At 39.9% G+C, this 20,198-nt stretch overlaps 2 protein-coding genes across 2 annotated transcripts; both read right to left on the reverse strand.

Moving 5' to 3' along the window:
- Positions 1–512: 512 nt before the first annotated feature.
- Positions 513–1,202, reverse strand: LOC138884287 (uncharacterized; the record flags this gene model as incomplete). Its single annotated transcript, XM_070165385.1, has 1 exon — positions 513–1,202. A coding segment is annotated over exon 1 (690 nt), but the record flags the coding sequence as incomplete, so codon positions are not given.
- A 17,929-nt stretch (positions 1,203–19,131) lies between these two features.
- LOC138883504 (uncharacterized) lies at positions 19,132–19,949 on the reverse strand. Its single transcript, XM_070164193.1, has 3 exons — positions 19,886–19,949; positions 19,579–19,715; positions 19,132–19,476 (listed from the first exon to the last, which is right to left on the reverse strand). Exons 1-3 carry the CDS (start codon positions 19,947–19,949, stop codon positions 19,132–19,134), a joined length of 546 nt encoding a protein of 181 aa, XP_070020294.1.
- Between the last annotated feature and the right edge of the window lie 249 nt (positions 19,950–20,198).

A 20,198-nucleotide genomic window follows, 5' to 3' on the forward strand; every position in this document is an offset into this window, starting at 1 on the left:
TGCATCATCCACACGGGATATTTTCTCAAACCACCTAGCATAACCCGGATTTATCTCGCCTTTCGCAGGATCTGGAACTTGGGTATCATCTTTCAAGTATCGACAACCATTCCAAATCCGCTGGACTAAAGCCTCAGGGAGAGAGGCTTCGGGGTGTAGCTCAATCACTTGCATACTCAAATCTTCATCATCAGGCACTACTTGGTATCTCCCTAGCTGTCTTAGAACTCTCTGTGGCGCATACGGCTGGACGCTTCTTAAACCTAACAGCAACAAATAACTCTTCAAGGGTGACATGTGTATCACCTCTCTTACCGGGAGCCATCCCAAAGTCCACTCAATTTGACTTGCCATTAAAGATCTTAAATGGGATATCCAGGCTTCCACCCCTTCTGGAGATTTTAATCTTTTATTATTTCTTCATAACTCTCGATGAAATTGTCCTTGCTTGGACCATACTGCATGAAGTTGGGGTGATGTCGGAGATGTTCAGTTAACCACATTTGCAACAAAATATTGCACCCTTCGAAGAATTTTGCCCTGGATTTACATAAAGTCAACGCCCGATAAATGTTTGAGAGAATGATCGGGGCAAGGGTGTGATGTTCCTTGGTAGTGAGGACTTGTACGACTCTGGCTATGCGAATATCAATCGTCCACTCTTTGTTTGGGAAAACCATGATTCCCAGAAAAGCCACCATGAAAGCGAAGCGTCGGTGAATCTGCCAGGTGTCCTTGTTTTGTTTGTTGGTAAGACCCTTTTCATGAATTTCAAATCCATCCGGCTTTCCGAACCTTGAATATAGGAAGTTGAAAGAACAACACCCTTTGACAACGTTGCTTTTTCTGATTTGATTACTGATATTCAGAAGATCAAAGAATCGGTGTACTGAGGGAGCCTTTGGGAAGATAAGATTCTGGTTTCCCAAATCTCCGTCAAAACCGGAATATCCAGCTATTTCTTTTAATGTGGGAGTAAGCTCGAAATCAGAGAAGCGAAAGACATTGTGAATCGGGTCCCAAAAGGTCACTAGTGCCGTAATCAAATCATCGCATGGTTTAACTTTCATAATATCTGTGAGAGCTCCCAAATACTTAATGACCCATTTCTGACCATCTCCTCCTAACTCATACCACCACATCTGAAGCCGAAATAGAAACTCATCTACATCTGTGAACGGTGGGTTCTGGATGGTGCTCATTTTGTACCTGTGAGTGATTTTAATTTAAAAACCCAAAATCAAGACTCATTTTGAAAAAATCATTAAAAAAAATTCATATATATAAAAAACACTTCGTTGAAGAAGGGTTAAAGGTTGTGTTTGCTAACCGACAATTTTTTTATTTTTTTTTTTGAAAAAAAGACGACCAAAGGCAGCTGTTTTTGCAAAAATAGTCTTCCGGCACCCTTTTGGGGACGTTCGGCATATTTTGGACAAGAATGACATCGCCTTACTTATGACAACACAATGACATTTATGTCCCCATATTTTAATTATTTATTATCTATTTATTTATTTATTTTTTAAATAATTGGGCCCGATGTGGGTTGTCTACGTATCTCACGTCCGGCGAGAATCAAACTTACGTAGTTCGTAATAATAAAACCATTTTTAAAAGAAACACGACATTTCCTTTTCTTTTCAAAATTTCGACAGATTTTCAAAATATTTTGGAAATTATTTTTTTCGAAAACAACCAATTTTCTTTCTCGGTTCTCACATTGATTTTCCTTTTCTAACTTTTTCCTATAAGCTGGTCAACATGCAAATCCGAAACAAATGAATGCACAAGTAGCAAGTAAGATGCATCAGGATGGTCTTTTCATTTCGGGTACACCTGTCCTAGACAGACCCAACCCCTGTGTTGAATCTCCGAAGTCAAATGCACGTGATGCAAACAAACGTTCCTACTAGGGATCCGGCATGAAACTGAGTTATTCTAAGTGTAAAACCTGGGGTATACTGTTCTAGACCTGGCTTACCCAAGCGGACAACTTGAGCTGAAGTGGGGGCAACGTACCGGGAGCACGAAAGTCTACCCGGCCTAGTTACTTGGCCCAACTTCGTTCTATTTGGTATGACTTCTAACAGAAAGGTGGGCAACGCACACGTGTGCACCATAAATTCAGAAGACTCAGAAAGAAGAAGGGTTTCGTAACAGTTTAATATACAGTTCAGATAATATCAAAGCGGTAAAAAGCAACATTTAGCACATTAAGCCCAAACAAGTGAATAAACTAGATAATAAATAAAGCCAAATATAACAATTATTTTAAGCTCAAATTCTTAAACCCTGAACCAGAGATTCTGGGTTCGTTCCCCAGCAGAGTCGCCAGAGCTGTCACACCTCCTTTTTACACACCTGAGGAGTATAAGGGAGTTTTTCCAATTTAAGGACAATCGAAACAGGATTTATTTTATTTAAAATTCAGAGTCGCCACTTGGGATAATTTATGGCATCCCAAGTCACCGGTTTAAATCCCGAATCGAGGAACGGTTGACTCTGTATTACAATCCGCGAACACAGAAATCCGGGTAAGGAATTCTGTTAACCCGGGAGAAGGTGTTAGGCATTCCCGAGTTTCGTAGTTCTAGCACGGTTACTCAACTGTTATATCCGACTTAATTGTTTGATTTAGAACAATTTGAACCCGTGTGCATTTATCCTTTACCGATTTTTATTAAGAAAATCATCTTGAAACGGGTCACGCGTACGTGTACCCATTTGTTTGGCGCATCAAAATCATGTGACGCGAACGTTTCTACAATTAATAACATATTATTATTAAAAATAAAAATTGGCCAAAGTTACGCGTGCCTAAAACAAACTACGAAACATTTGTCATTTTTATATGATTAAATGGTAAGCGGCGCACCTCGGACTATATGAGCTAATTTAATTCAATAACCTCCGAAAACCCATTTTTTATTGAGAAGATTTGTTCGAAGTTGCGCGAACGCATACTCCGAATTATTTTTAGAATTATGATCATGTCACGCGAACGTGTCCACGACTATGATAATCCATTAAACGTGCCTAAAAAGTTTTACGATAATTGGTTATTTGTTGTCTTTAAATCATAAGAAATTAGTAGAGGGTCATGCATTTGTAATTTTGTTTGGCACATTATATCTCGATTTGTTCTAACTTCTATACTTAATTAGGAGAGTCATAACTTTTTATGTTAAGTGTGGAACACCTCAATTTATTAATGAACATGACTAATTGATTAAAAGACGTAAGAGGATTTTTGCCTATTTTTGTGCTAATGTTTAAGCTAAAATTTAAATGTCAACGGACTAGTAATAGGCGATCCATGTTTGATTACGAAAAGGCCCAGGCTGATTATAGGCCCAACGACCAACCTGCCGGTTACTACATGACCAGCGAAATAAGCAGCTGGGCTTGACGTGAGCCCAGATGAAAATCCCATCGCTGAAAGGAGTTTTGGCATAACTTGGCCAAAAAATGCAAGCCAGTTTCATGATCCAGTGCCAATGTTTGAGGCAAATTACATCATTCAAGAAAATCTGAGTTTGAACCAATTCTGGTAAACCTTGACTCAAATGCAAAGCATACTTTAATGTTAACGTATCTTCTAAAATGAATATGCAATTCCTAGTAAAAATTATTTCAACAAACGCAACAAACGATCTCCCTATCTTGCCAAAATAGAACATTTCATGCCAAAATAACAACAGGCCTATCATCAATCGTTACTGAAATTGAAATACTGAATGAATCTTCCCTAGAATGTCATTATCTTTCACACAAATAACCTAGCTATCAAACACATCCAATTCTTACTTCAATTTCCATCAGAATACCTGGAAGGACCTCGAAACATATGTATATGTTTGGCAATATGGTTTTAACAAGAAATTTTCACTCTATACTCAGTCGAAAGCCCTTTTGAAATGCAAGAAACTCATACACAAACAGAAGCAAAACTAAATGACAGTTTGACATCATTGGATCAACACATATTACATTAAGTCCAAATAAATACTCCCAGAATCAACTACATTCAGACAAGGTCCAAATCCATCACTTAAAACAAATGTAATATCAAGGAAAGGAGTATGCAAAATAAGCTAAACTAGGCAAACATGAAATAAATAAAGAAAGATGGCGTAATCAAACAGTAATCAACACTAATGTTTAATCATTTTAACTTCAACTTAGTTTACAAATCTGTACACAGAGGCTCAGTCAGGCATCATTTTCAGTCACAGTTCAAAAGAGTACCTGGAATTCGAAAGAAACAACACAGTAAATGAGGAGGCAGCAGCAGAACAGTAGCAAGAAGCAATGTTTTAGCAGTAGAGACAACCAAGAAAATCAGCTTTAACCCAAGAAATGAAATGCAATACTCAACACAGCACGGCCAAAACTTCAAACCAAGATCTTACAAACTAAAATTCCATTTATTCTAAACCCAGATGAATCAGAAAGTATTTCAGAAATCGAAAACTTCAGAAGTCAAAGACAAGCTCAATGGAACAATAGTAGCTTTTTTTTAGTAGTTTCAGTTTTTCCTCACTTCTCACTCCTCTCTGTATCCAAATCTCCTCTTCGAATGTTCTCTCTGTATTCAATTCCAGTATTTTTAGAATGTTTTCTTGTCCCCTCCAGAATCTCTTCCAATGTCCTCTTATAGGCATTCAATTAATGTCATCTCATTACTAGTGTCCCTTCCCTTATTTTAATTATCCCCACTAACTTACTTTCTCTAAATTAATCAATTAGTGCCATTCCCATTATCAATTTCAGCTTTTTCTATTTTTTAAATTATCTATACTAGCTTAGTGCTTTTTTAATTAATTCAGCAATGCAATTTCTACCCTACCACTATTGAGAAGCTTCCTAATTCAATTATTGACAAGTTTCCTTAGGCTAAAAGCTTTTGTTATTTATCATTCCTAAGTTCTGATTTATCATAATTACAGTAAACAAAAGACTAAAACCTTCAACTCGATTGAAAAATCAAAATCAGCTATTAAATTGATTAATGTCATACATGAATATGAACTAAAGACAACGAACGGACATTCCACAATTTTAAACCTAATTTGACTTAATTAAATTGCTTAAAGAAGACGAGGCAGAAGTGAAATAATACCAAGAAAAAAATAATAATAATACTGGAGAACTCACCAATTCAACGGGTTTAGTTAGCACTCAAATTTTCTCCGATTTCATCGCCAAATGATGTTAGTCATTTGTTCTTTGTTAGAACAAGTGATTAACACCATTTTGCGACGAAACCGGGCCCTAAAATTATCAACAATCCATGAGTTAAATTTGTCTTTTGGCATGCGGACTCAAGATTTGAAATTCGACTCATTCCAACCAGATTCGAGGGAAACCAGATATGTATTGGGTATGGGGGGTCAAGGAGGTTATGGGGTGTTAGTTTGGGGTCGATTGGGTAACCTAGAGTTTGTGGTTCAAACTTCGATCGAAGATTCGACGAGTTTGGCTGTGATTCGAAGGAAACAGTTTGGGGATTTGGGATGGGGAGATGGAGGAGAATCAATGGTGTTAATTTGGGGTTGTCTGGGCCACCGGAACCGCCATGAGACGATTTTCGGTGGGAGGATAGCGGTGGTGCGAGGCGGTGGGAGACGGGGTATCTCTAGGGTATGTGAGGGGGGGGAGAGATGAGAGACGACGAGGGGGTTTGAAGGGGGGTTAGGGTGTGTTAGGCGTTTATATACTGGGGGGGTGGTCGAATTTACGCTGTTCGATCAAATGAGATCAACGGCCAGGATGAAGGGGAGGGGCTAAATGTCACCATTTGGTTAAGTGGGGGTTGGATCGGTTCTGGAAGCGGGTCGGGGTCGGGTTCTGGGCGAGGTTCTGGATCGTTTGATCACATTAAATCAAAGGTCCAGATTGAGACGTTTGGTTGAAGCTGGAGACGGACCGGGTTGGGGGAAGGTCTAGGCCGGTTTTTTGGGGTATTTGGGTGGGTATTGGAGTGGGTTTTTATTTGGGCTGGGGATTCTTTTGGCCTAGATTTGATTTCCTCTCTTCTATTAACTTTTTTCTTTTCTTTTCTTCTTTTTCTTTCAAAAATTAAAACTAAGATCCTAATTAAATTATAAAACCCAAATTAACTTTAAGAATATTAATTAACTCTAAGTAATAATTATCATAAATAATTAAATACTAAATTAAAAGAAAATCACATAATTTGACTAAAAACACACAAATATGTTATTTTGTGAATTTTTATTTTTGTAAAACACCTAATTATTAATTAATTCCAAGAACGTAAAAATCAAATCCTAAATGCAGATGCTATATATATTTTTTATTTTTAATGCATTAATAAAATTAAACATGCACACAAACATATGCAAACAATCATAAAACCACACAATAATTCCTAAAAATAACAAATAATTAAAGAAAAGACCTAATTTTGGGAATTATTTTGGAGTAGTTCGTATGAGGCAAAAGTCACGTGCTCACAGTTGCCCCTCTTTGTCCGGAAACATGAAGAGTTTTCGTGCAAAGATAAAGTGAGCGGATACGAGGGATTTTTGCCTGTTTGAACACTCCGTGGGAAGCATTTTTTGAAAGATTTGACTGAACCTCTGCTGCAAAGGTTTCCTACATATCCTTGGCTATCAAGGAATCAGGTCAATATAGTTCGGGAAGTTTTGGTAGCTGGGACTACCATGAAGCTGCGGTTTTACTGTTACTGATGTTGCTGCTGTTGATACTGCCTACTGACCTCCTTATTACACCATGACAAAAATGAAGAAGCTAGACTAAGCTATAATCTATGCTTTACAAAGATTTATTTTCAAACTTGATCTTGTGACTGAAGTTGCCTCGTTGACTTGTATTTTCCTCAGAAGTTCCTTTGTGGCTGACTTGAATGGTATTCTTTGAAATGCTTTCCTTTCTTCTCCAGGCGGACACCTGATTGCTGAACCCTTTAAATGTCTTCCTTTGACTATTGTTTCCTTTCCTCTGTTCTCCAGGCGGGCTCCTGATTATTTGAAATTTGAATTGCTTCTTGCCTTCGTTCTCCAGGTGGGCTCCTGATTGTTGAGATTCGAAATGTATTCCCTTGTTCTCCAGGTGGGCTCCTGATTGCTGAAACTTGAATTGTATTCCCTTGTTCTCCAGGTGGGCTCCTGATTGCTGAAACTTGAACTGTATTCCCTTGTTCTCCAGGTGGGCTCCTGATTTCAAAAAAATAGACAAGAGCAAAGAAAATTTCTGCCCCAGTTTGGTAGCTGGGTATATATATAAGTGTAAACTAAATCATGTTACCAAACATCAGTAAGAACTTGAAAGCGGAAACTTGAATTGTACTCCCTTGCTCTCCAGGTGGGCGCCTGATTGATGACACTTTAACTGTTGTTCCTTGTTCTCCAGGTGGACGCCTGATTACTGATACTTTAATTGTTGTTCCTTGTTCTCCAGGTGGACACCTGATTGCTGATACTTCAACTGTTGTTCCTTGTTCTCCAGGTGGACGCCTGATTGCTGATACTTCAACTGTTGTTCCTTGTTCTCCAGGTGGACGCCTGATTGCTAATACTTTAACTGTTGTTCCTTGTTCTATAGGTGGACGCCTGATTGCTGATACTTTAACTGTTGTTCCTTGTTCTCTAGATGGATGCCTGATTGTTGATACATCAATTGTTATTCCTTGTTCTCCAGGTGGACGCCTGACTTCAACAAAAATAGACAAATTAAAAGAAAGTTTTCTGCCCCAGTTTGGTAGCTGGGCGTATTTGTGAGTGTTAAACTGAAGCACATTACCAAATATTAATTAGAATTTGAATGTTATGTCCCATTATCCAGGGGGGTCCTGACAACTCTTAACTAAACGATAATTTTAAATCTAAGCTATATCTTTTAAAGTCATGACTTCTGCTAAAAACTATGTTCCATTATCCATGAGGGTCCTGACAACTCTTATGCGAACTTTGAAACCAACTTATATTCCTTTTGGTGCACATTTGTCCTATATTTACTACTTATGATTGTTTTAGGGTTTAACCTAGGTCCCATTTTCCAGGAGGGTCCTGAAGTTTTGAATTGAGTCTTGTCTTAAAAAAATGAAAAATTCAAAGCAACTTATATTTTCACGAAGTAGAGCTTATGCTAGATCTTGTACTAATAAATGTTTTGAATTAAAGCTAAGTCCCATTTTCCAGGAGGGTCCTGAAAATTTATACGATCAAACTTGCATGGTACTTGCTTTCCTTACAGGATGCTTCCTGAAATACATGCCATCTTTGCCCCTGTTTCAAATCAAAGAAAATCTTGTCAGTTTAAAACGTGGTGGTTAGTTGTGGTACTTGCTTTCCTTACAGGATGCTTCCTGAAATACATGCCATCTTTGCCCCTATTTCAAATCAAAGAAAATCTTGTCAGTTTAAAACGTGGTGGTTAGTTGTGGCATTCTTGCTGGGGATGGTTTTCTCTTTGCCCTGCTTTGCTTCAACAGACTGCCTTGAGCTGGTCGAAAGGACTGTTTTGACCTCATGACTGATCCTTAACTGCAGGATCTCCCAACTGTTACTTTTTACTTCTGACCCTTTTATTTGTAACCATACATCTCTCATGACTTAACTGAACTATTCCACCGATTTAACCTTTGCTTACACCCCAGGTCCCAATTTTCATCATACCATCTCCAGCATGTCCTAGCCGTATTTTGCTTTGTGCAATTTTGAATCTGGTAGTATACTTTGATATTCCTTCTTATTTGTTGGAACAAGGCTAACCTTGGAAGAGTTTTAGAGGAGTAAAAATTAACAACAACGAAATGCGACGGTTTTGAGAATCAAGAATAAAGAAGAAAATCCAAATTTGGATGACTGTTGGAGATAGGAAAAAGGAACTTATCTGAGTGGAGTCACTGGCACCAATGATCATGGTATGTATTTTGGATTAATCAGCCCAGTCTATTTAACCAATCTCCTTTCCAATTGTTTTACTTTGTTCTCCAAGATTTCCACAACCCAATTTTACTTTCTGCCAACTTACGGACCTTGTTCGTCTTGCAGTGTCCTGTAGGGTTTTCACCGACAAACCTCTCTCATTCGTTTGTTCCTCAATTCCTTGTCGCCTTATGGTGCCTGCGAAGGTTTTCACCAATAAGACTCTCTTACTTTTACTTTCTCTCAGCTTTCGTCGCCTCATGGTGCCTATGAAGGTTTTCACCAATAAGACTCTCTCATTTTTACTTTCTCTCAGCTTTCGTCGCCTCATGGTGCCCATGAGGGTTTTTACCAATAAGATTTTCTCATTTTCATTACTTTTCCTGCTTGGACCAGAGTGTTATACTGATATGAATCACCTCTTCGTGCTCAAATCGGCATCTCTAGAAGACTGATCGGAAGGTCTTTCTTTGGACCGTAATGTGGGCTTTTGGATGGGGTTAGAAAGAAAGGGTATCAAAGGCAATTTGACATGGGTTTAAAATTACAACTCTTGGAATCACATTTCTTAGTACAACTTCTGCCCCAGTTTCTCGCTTGGGGATCTTTTGATATTTTTATTTTACTATGACCGAGCTGTGAGGCTGCCTACGTATCCTTAACAGGAATTAGGTCAAACGTAGTTCACACCTGAATTTCCTTGTTGTTATTTATACTTTCTCTTTTCACTTCTTTTCTTTTCTCTTTTCTCTTTTTCTTTCTTCTCTCTCTTTTTGTTATTGATTCCAAAAGAGGGGTATGAAAGAAATAAGTAAATATCAAAAAAGGGGGAACAAAGGATAAAGTGTTTAGATAGCAGAACGAATTGCCTTCGTCATTTCAATCTTTGAAACAATGCCCGGTACAAACAATCAACAATTATAACAAAGAAATCATACATAATATCTCTTGACTGCATCGGAATTGATGGCCATGCCTATGCATTTTCCTTCGATATCTGTTAAAACATAAAGCACCATTGGACAATACTCTGGTTACAATAAATGGCCCTTGCCAATTCGGGGCGAACTTGCCTTTTGCTTCAACCTGATGTGGAAGGATACATTTCAACACTTGCTGACCCACTTCAAACTTTCGAGGACACACCCTTTTGTTGTATGCTCTTGCCATTCTCTTTTGATATAACTGGCCATGACATACTGGTGCCAATCTTTTTTCATCAATCAAGTTCAACTGCTCCAAACGGGTTTTGACCCACTCATCATCATCAATCTTAGCCTCAGCGACAATCCGAAGGGAAGGGATTTCAACTTCTGCAAGTATTACTGCTTCAGTGCCATATTCCAACAAATAAGGAGTTGCACCTACCGAAGTGGGAATAGTAGTGCGATATTCCGAAGTATCTTCTTTATGTTTTTGTTGGCTGCCTCGACTGCTCCATTCGCCTTGGGACGATATGGGGTAGAATTGCAATGTGTAATCTTAAACTGTTGACATACCTCTTCCATCAAGTTACTGTTAAGATTAGCACCATTATCTGTGACGATCACCTTTGGGATTCCGAATCGATAGATGATATTTGAGTGAACAAAATCGACCACTGCTTTCTTGGTCACCGATTTGAAAGTTTTGGCCTCAACCCACTTGGTGAAATAATCTATGGCTACTAGAATGAACCTGTGCCCGTTGGATGTTGCTAGCTCAATTGGTCCAATGACATCCACGCCCCAGGCAACGAAGGGCCATGGTGCTGACATTGTGTGCAATTCTGATGGTGGAGAATGAATCAAATCTCTGTGTATCTGGCACTGATGCAATTCTGATGGTGCTGACATTGTTCTCTTTTGATCCCCCGTGGCTTGCACTGGATATACCCTCATTCTGATGTACTCCTTGATATCGTGGAACCATGGTTCGCCATCAAGTTCTTCTTCAATCATGTTATAGTAAGCATGCTGATCTCGGACTTGAATATGCAGAGGATCGACATAAGCTTTGTCCGGATGGTGCAACATTGATGCCAGGGTAGCCAAAGCATTGGCGACCTCATTATGGATCCTTGGAATATGCCTGAACTCTACTGATCGAAACCGTTGACAAAGATCATGTAAACATTGTCGGTACGGTATGAGCTTCAAGTCTCGTGTTTCCCATTCTCCTTGAATTTGATGTACCAAAAGATCTGAGTCTCCCAAGACCAAGATTTCCTGGATATCCATGTCTGCATCTAGCCTTAGACCCAAAATACAGGCTTCATACTCAGCCATATTGCTGGTGCAATAAAACCGAAGTTGAGCCGTAACAGGATAGTGATGCCCTGTTTCAGAAATAATCACAGCTCCTATCCCGACTCCTTTCATGTTGGCAGCCCCATCAAAGAAAAGTTTCCAGCCTGGTTTTTCAATTTGCTCCAGTTCATCGATATGCATCACTTTTTCATCGGGAAAATAAGTTCTCAATGGCTCGTAATCTTCATCGACCGGGTTTTCGGCCAAATGATCGGCCAATGCTTGGGCTTTTATCGCAGCCCGAGTCACATAGACGATGTCAAACTCTGTGGGCAATATCTACCACTTCGCAAGTCTCCCTGTCGGCATAGGCTTTTGAAAGATATATTTCAGCGGATCCAAGCACGAAATGAGGTAAGTAGTGTAGGATGACAAATAATGCTTCAATTTCTGAGCCACCCAAGTTAGGGCACAGCATGTCCTTTCTAGATGAGTGTACTTAACCTCATAAGTCGTGAACTTCTTGCTAAGATAATAGATGGCCTGTTCCTTTCTGTCGGTGATGTCATGCTGCCCCAGTACACAGCCAAATGAATTTTCCAAGACTGTTAAATAAAGAATCAAAGGTCTTCCTGGTTCTGGCGGAACCAACACGGGTGGGTTTGACAAGTATCCTTTTATCTTATCAAATACTTCGTGACACTCATCAGTCCACTTGACCGCAACATCCTTCTACAGCAATTTGAAAATAGGCTCACAAGTTGTCGTGAGCTGAGCAATAAACATGCTGATGTAGTTCAACCTCCCTAACAGACTCATCACTTCAGTCTTGTTCCTCGAAGGTGGCAATTCTTGGATGGATTTGATCTTTGATGGGTCCAACTCGATGCCTCGCCGACTGACTATGAATCCCAACAACTTTCCGGATGGAACACCAAATGCGCACTTGGTAGGGTTAAGCTTGAGGTTGTACCTGCGAAGTCTCAGGAAGAATTTCCTCAAATCCCCAACGTGGTTGGCCTGATGCTTTGATTTTATGATCACATCATCCACGTATACCTCAATCTCCTTATGTATCATGTTATGAAACACTGTAGTCATTGCTCTCATATAAGTTGCCACGGCGTTCTTCAAACCAAATGGCATTACCCGGTAGCAATAAGTTCCCCACGGCGTGATGAATGCCGTCTTTTCTGCATCTTCTTCATCCATTAAAATCTGATGATACCCGGTATAGCAATCCACAAAAGATCCTATCTCATGCTTGGCACAATTATCGATCAAAATGTGGATATTGGGTAGTGGGAAGTTATCCTTCGGACTTGCTTTGTTGAGATTGCGATAATCAACGCATACTCTGATCTTGCCGTCTTTCTTTGGCACAGGCACGACATTAGCCAACCAAACAGGATATCGAGTGACCCGAATGACCTTTGCATCCAACTGTTTGGTGATTTCTTCTTTAATTTTCACACTCATATCAGTTTTGAATTTCCTCAACTTTTGCTTGACGGGAGGAAACACTGGATCAGTGGGCAATTTGTGGACCACTAAATTAATGCTCAAGCCTGGCATGTCGTCATATGACCATGCAAAAACATCTTTGAATCCGATGAGTGCTTTGATTAACTCTTCCCGGATCTTTGGCTAGAGGTGGACACTTATTTTAGTCTCTCGGATATTATCTGTGTCTCCTAAATTGACGGCTTCTGTATCATTCAGGTTGGGTTTGGGTTTTTCTTCGAAGTGAATTAACTCCTTACTAATCTCTTCGAAGGCCTCATCTTCATCATATTCGGATTCGTAATCATAACCTACTTCTTGAACTATTATTTTGGAATCAGATTGATTTTTAAGACTGGGATGAGAATTCCTTATGCATGCCATATCACTAGAGCCAGCGTAAAAAGACTGTACAGAAAAGAAAAGAAAAACAAAAGAAAACTATCAGGAGTGATAAAGAAAGGGAAACTGCATTTCATTGAATGAAACAAGGTTTGCACACTTCAAACAGACTGAAAGATAAAAATCTGAATTACAACCCTGGAATGATCCAGACAAACTGAAGGAAAATCAAAATAAACTACCAAGACTCCTTTCGAATAGGGAGAGGAGTGGCTTTCCAATTATTAAGCTTTGTTTCTGGTCCAACGAATTGAATTTTTGCGTTGCTAGGACCTTCACCACTTTCCACCATGTTCACACCATCAAACAACTTTTCAAACCTTTCAATTAACTCCTCGTCAGGATTAATCATAGAACTGGGAATTGTTGTTACCAGGCGACTTCTGGTACCGGACTTGACAAATTATTTGGAAAGACGTGGGACTGGCTTTGGAAGGACCCATGTCTTCTGTTTTAGCTTTCTGGCCTTTCTTATGTCTGCGGCAGTGGGCTTGAATCCCAAACCAAATGTTCCCAACTTTTCAGGAAGAGACACCGGCTGTATGATGCCTTGCAAAGATGAGCCCAAACCTTTACCTAGTACAAAACCATTCTTCAACATCTCATAGGCTACCATGACTGATGCGACGGTTATCTTTGGATTTGGAATGTATTTCCCCTCCGGAACTTTCTCTACCAACATCGTGTCCGAAACCTGGTAGACCCATGGTCCCTGGTCATCTTCCACTTCAATGACTGGTACAGTGGCATTGCCGCGAGCACATAAACTGTCTTCCCCATGCACAACTATTTCTTGTCTATCCCATTCAAATTTGACTACCTGGTGTAGTGTTGATGGGACTGCTTTAGCGGCGTGGATCCATGGTCGACCCAACAGCAAGTTATAGGAAACAGCTATATCCAGCACCTGAAACACCATCTTCTATTTTCAACTTGCTTAGAGTGGAGATAGGACAGATGTTTGCTCTTGATCCGTTGTCAACCAATACCCGGGTAACCATAGATTTTTCACATTTTAATGTGAGGTAAAGAGCTTTGTTGTGCTCAGTACCTTCTACAGGCAATTCATCATCAGAAAACGTGACTCTGTTTGCTTCGAAGATTTTGTAGGCTATTTTTTCCAAGTGATTCACGGAGATCTTATCGGGAACGTGTGCCTCATTCAAGATCTTCATTAAAGCTTGACGGTGCTCGTCCGAATGGATCAATAATGACAATAGGGAAATTTGAGCGGGCGTCTTTCTTAATTGTTCCACGATAGAGTAGTCACGCAGCTTCATTTTCCTCAAGAATTCTTTTGCTTCTTCTTCAGTTACGGCTTTCTTTATTAGTGCAGGATTATTTTTAGCTCTTCTTAACTCCTCGGGAGTAAAACACCTTCCCGAGCGAGTCAGACCCTGTACTTCACAGATTTCTTCTTTGACTTCCTTCCCTTTGTACATCACCGTTACCCATTCGTAATTCCATGGAATAGCCTTGCTGTTGATTATTGGTAACTGGGTTACTGGCTTGATAATAACCCGATCTGTGCGGGCTCCTTCGACGATTATGATGGGTTTGCTGGCTGCTCCCGGTACAATCACCTTCACCCCTTCCTGTTTCGTTGCAACTTTGCTTAAAGACCCCTTCTCAACTGCCATAGATGGCTCAACACTCTTTTTGCTCTACTTGAACACCAACTTCTCATCTGTTGATTGTTCATCTATCTTGACTCCACTAGACCGAATCATCATGACGGTCTGTGATGGCTTCTTGGGTTATCCCTCCGCATGCACTATTTCGATCATATTTGCCTCCTGATGGGCAGGCATCGGATTCCTGTTGATATTGGGTGCTTCGGGAGCTTGAACTTCAATTCTATTGGTATCAATCAGCTCCTGTATTGCACTTTTCTGTATCATGACCCTGAGTACCAGAACAATACTCACAGCTGACAGTATAGTCAAGATTCTCTGGAGGAGGATTTGGCAGTTTGGACTGTATCGACATTAGCATATCTAGCTATTTTAGCCTGTGGAACAGACTGGTGTATGATTCTCCCAATGGAGTAAAGGTTTTCTTTTTCTGCAACCTATCACCCTTGAGTGCTTGACTAGGCCTGAAACTTGGTTCGGGAGTGTTTTAGTAGGCTCGTGAATGTGGATAAGTATTTGGTAGGATAGGAGCACGCCATTGAGCGTGGGCAGGAGGTTGGTTGTATGCTTGTGCATAGTGGACAGAAAAATGAGGTTCTGGTGGGGGATAGTAGTGTTGGGGTGGATTGTGGTGATAAGTTTGTTGGTGGGGTCGAGGTTGATTGTAGTGGTAAGGTGAACCTCCTGATCCAGACCAAGTTCCTGAATCAACCATTGCTGCTTCCTCTCTCTTCTTCTTCCCAATCCCTCTTATGCTGCCCTGAATAGCCTGAGTAGTTGATTTGATAGCCGAATAGCTCATGATTTTATTCGACTTGAGGACTTCTTCTACCATGCCCCCCATCTTTACTACTTCGTTGAATGACTTTCCCACAGCTGAGACCAAATGGCCATAGTAAGTAGGTTCCAAAGCCTGTAGGAAGTAATCTACCATCTCACTTTCCTTCATTGGGGGATCTACTCTTGCTGCTTGCTCCCTCCATCGGAAACCATATTCTCTGAAGCTTTCACTGTGCTTCTTCGCAAGTTTAGTCAAGGACAGTCGATCTGGAATGATCTCAAGATTGTATTGGAAGTGACAAGCAAATGCTTGCGCCAGATCATCCCATGTGTACCATATCCCATGGTCTTGGCGGGTATACCATTCCAATGCTGATCCACTCAAACTCTGACTGAAGTAAGCCATTAACAATTCATATTTTCCTCCAGTTCCCCTCATCTTGCTGCAAAAACCCCTCAAGTGGGCTACTGGATCGTCGTGCCCGTTGTATAGATCGAACTTGGGCATCTTGAAACCTGCCGGTAATTGCACATTCGGGAACAGACATAGGTCCTTGTAGGCCACGCTGACTTGCCCTCCCAACCCTCGCATGTCTCTGAATGATTGTTCTAAGCTTTTAACTTTCATGAACATCTCCTCATGTTCGGTATTTTTGACTGGTTTATCAGCTTCTATCGGGAGGTCAAAGCGAGGAGTATATGAATTGGTTTCTGGAGCTTTGAAAGTGGGCTCCGAAGGGTAGTATTGGTTGTCCTAGGCCTGGAACATAGGCTCGCTAGGAGATTTGTGGAGTGTAGCTGGTGGAAGTGCTACGAAGACAGAAGTTACTGGTGGAGGAGGGTATGGAATTGGTTTAGGGAGTGGAGATTGTGGTGTATGAGAAGTGGTGCCCCGGTAGTGCTGGTAAATGGGAAAGCTCGGGGATATATCGGTGGCAGGATGATCCTGAGTTTGAGCCGGTGGTGGGGTGGAAGCAGGGTTAGCAGGGTAAGCTGGGGGTGATTGTCCTTTAGACCAGGCCTGATATATCTCGGCCATCTGTTGCTTAAATTTGAGCATCTCCTCTTTCATTTTACTGACGTCTAACTCCTCTACCTCAACACTTGTATCGACATCCGGGATAGACATGATTTCTGGTATTGGTCCTTTTGATTTGGTTTGGTAATGATAATGTGCCAGTATACTCTAGATAAACTAACTGCTTGAATTCTCTGGAAAACAACAAACTTGTTAGTTTTAGAGTTTAACACATATGCAATTACACGTTGGGATGCAATGCACCTAGGCAATTAACCATTTTCTATCATGTATTTGCTCGGTTGCTTGTGTCATCCTAGCTTTTCCTGACCTTTACCTTTTATTGTCACTCACGCCTATCTTTTATTTCCCTCCCCTTTTATTCTTTTCTTTTGGTTGTGGTCGAATCTTATGAAGATTTCCTACGTATCATTACCCTGCGTGAATCAGACCGAGTGTAGTTCTGGTGGAAACAATTATTAATACTCTTATTTATTTTTAACAAACGAAACAATACAAAGACAGAAATGACATTACATTTGGACAACACTTTAAGAGAATGGTTTAAAAGACTCAACATGGACTTAAACTAAAACATGACTATTATATGGAAAGTTCCAACAACTATGACTACGCTTCACTCCACAATTTTTTGCTTTTAATCACTGGAACATCTACTCATGGTGGGGCTTGACCCGGCTGACCTCCTAGTGTACGGTACATTCTTTCTAACTCCATTGCAAGATGACGGGCAAAAGTAGGTGCATGCTCTAGAAACCTTTCATAATCCATCCCTTGGCAGTTTACATAACTCCGAGAAGTATAAACGACCAAATCATGGATTTGTGCTCTGAAATCTTGGAGATTTTGGCCTTGGTTTTGCAATTGCTATTGGCGAGTGGTGGCTATATCTCTTATGTGGTCTTCGGGATCTAAAGCTAACTCCAATTGAGCTCGAAGTCTGGCCTGATCGAGTCTTGCCTGGGCTTTCTCCCTATCAATATATGTGTGTTGATGTTCTCTATTGTACCTTCTCATTTCTTCCAACTGTGCATGGAGGAGAATCGGTAGTTCTCTTCATAGATTGAAAAGGGAAGATGTCTTCCTTGAAGGTCACATCTCTGTTCACAAAAAACTTCTTTCCCTTGAGATCATAGAGCTTATAACCCTTCTGTTATTCTGAGTATCCCATATGGGCTGCAACTATTGCCCTTGGTGAAAATTTGTCAACCTTATCTGTGATTGTAGTAAAACACAGGCAACCCATGGTTCTTAGATGCAACAAACTTGGCTTGGCCTTATGGAAAACTTCATATGGAGATTCCCCCCTAAGACTAAGGCACTCTATTGATGAGATAGACTGTTGTCAGTACACAGTCTCTCCAGAAATGTAATGGAATACTCCCCTGAAACCTCAACGCCCTTGCAACTTCTAAGATATGCCTATGTCTCCTATCCACCACTCCATTTTATTGTGGAGTGTGAGGACAGCTACTTTGATGAACAACACCACAACCTGGTAAGAAAACTTTACATTCTGTGCTAAAAAAATTTGCACCATTATCTGTTCTCAACATCTTAACATTCTTCCCAAATTTCACATGCACTAGTCTAAAAAATGATTTCAATAGCACAATGGTGTCACTCTTCAATTTCATCAAAAATACCCAAATCATCTTTGCGTGATCATCTACAAGTGTTAGAAAATATCTATTCCCATTATATGTAGGAACTCTATATGGTCCCCAAATATCTACATGTACTAAATGAAAAATCTCTGCAGCTCTATTGTTACTAAGAACAAAAGGCTTTCTTGTTTGTCTAGCTAATAGACAAACAATACATCTTTCAAATCTACAACTTGAAATCTCCTTATTTTTCAAAAAATCTAGCTTCTTCATGACCACTGCAGGTATATGTTCAAGCCTTCTGTGCCATGTAAATATATTAGTTTTCATTTCTGCAGCAAGACAACTCTTAATTCTCTATGCTTCCTTATTCATGTCATTCTTCCTTGGGATCAAGAGATAAAGGTCACATTTCTCCTTACCAATCCCCTTCACCCTCCCAGTGTACAGGTCCCGGAACACACAGAATGTTGGAAAGAAATTCACTGAGCACTGCAGCTCCCTTGTTAATTTGGAAATTGATAACAAGTTATACTTAAACTCAGGCACACATAATACATCATGAACTGTATCATCTTCTGTGAGATTGTAACTACCTTGATATGTAACAGGGACAAACTTACCATTTGGAAGATGCACACTACCTCTCTTATGTTCAGATAAATTAATCACATTATGCAGCAAATTATAGTTTGAAGTCATGTGATTAGTTGCTCCAGTATCTATAATCCAAGGATCTTTGCAATTTTCAAACAAATGTGAAGTATCATTACCTGCCATATTAGCCATGTGATCATCTGATTTTTCCTTGTTTAACAACCTCATTATCTGCCCATACTGCTCTTCAGTGAAGATATTAGCCATTCCTTGATGTCCCTCAGCTTTTCCCTTGTACTTAGCATTTTCCTGCTCATGATTGTCATTATTTACCATTGCATTTGCTTGTCTGTACTACTGGTTTCTCTTTCCCTTAAAGCCCGGTGGATAACCATGGAGTTTATAACAAGTATCTTTGGTATGTCATTTGAAACGACAATACTCACAATACAAATTGTTAAATTTTCTAAATTTTGCTGGACTATCCTTAGTATTCATGAATGCTGTGGAATCATTCATATCACTTGCTAGATTGACCTGTGAATTAGACAAACAGACCTTCCTCTGGTTTTCCTCATTGATCAATATTGCAAATACACAACTTACTGAGGGTGATGGAGATTGCAACAAAATCTGACTTCTAATGGCTCTATACGACTCATTTAGTCCCATTAAAAATTGAAAAAGTTTTTGTTGATCTAAGTATTCAATAAAGTCCCTTGTTCCAGCAATAACAGGGATTGAGGGAATTAAGGATCCATGTTCATCCTATAGAGATTTCAGTCTAGAATGATAAACAGAAATGCTTGAAGTACCTTGAGAAATTGTGGCTATTTCTCGCTGAAGCTTGTTGACTCTAGATCCATTAACCTTGTTGAAACGATCCTCCAAATCTAGCCAAACTTCATGAGCATTATCAGCATAGACAATTCTAGTAATAAGATCTGGTGAGACAGTGTTCATTATCCATGTTAGGACTGTTGCATTGACTCGCTCCCAATCTTCTCCTAGATCATCAATGAATTAACATTTTGTACAAGTTCCATCAATGAACCCTAGCTTCCGCTTTGCTCACAATGCTATCACCATCGCTTTGCTCGCAATGCTATCACCATCGCTTTGTTCCAAACTGAATAGTTCTCAGTTCCTTTAAGCTGAATCGAGATGATTACATTACTAGAATTGTCTGAAGGCTGTAGAAACAAAGGATGCCTAGGATTATCAATGTCTAATGTTGCCATTGTTGAGCTTCAAAACTTCTGAAAAAACAGCTAACTTTCTCCAGTTTGAACGAAGATAGCTTCTCTAGATTTAAGGAGCTAACAATCAAACTGAGCTCTAATCGATTTACTCAAGCTCTGATACCATATTAAATCATGCCATTGATGCACGATAATTGAGCTCAGAGAACATCGAAGAAGAGAGAGTGAAAGTCGGTTCTGGAGAAAAGCTCACAATTGTATTAAAGAAGTGAGTAAATATTTACAATG

The sequence above is a fragment of the Nicotiana sylvestris genome, chromosome 12 (genome assembly GCF_000393655.2).
Source record: "Nicotiana sylvestris chromosome 12, ASM39365v2, whole genome shotgun sequence".
Lineage (NCBI taxonomy): Eukaryota > Viridiplantae > Streptophyta > Magnoliopsida > Solanales > Solanaceae > Nicotiana > Nicotiana sylvestris.

What these genes read in the sequence shown, in the direction of transcription:
- LOC138883504 (XM_070164193.1), bottom strand. Translation starts at nt 19,949, where the DNA reads ATGGCAACATTAGACATTGATAATCCTAGGCATCCTTTGTTTCTACAG. An exon ending in ACAGCCTTCAGACAATTCTA is followed by an intron (nt 19,716 to 19,885) that starts GTAATGTAATCA and finishes TTGATGATCTAG; the next exon opens with GAGAAGATTGGGAGCGAGTC. An exon ending in TGGAGGATCGTTTCAACAAG is followed by an intron (nt 19,477 to 19,578) that starts GTTAATGGATCT and finishes AAATCTCTATAG; the next exon opens with GATGAACATGGATCCTTAAT.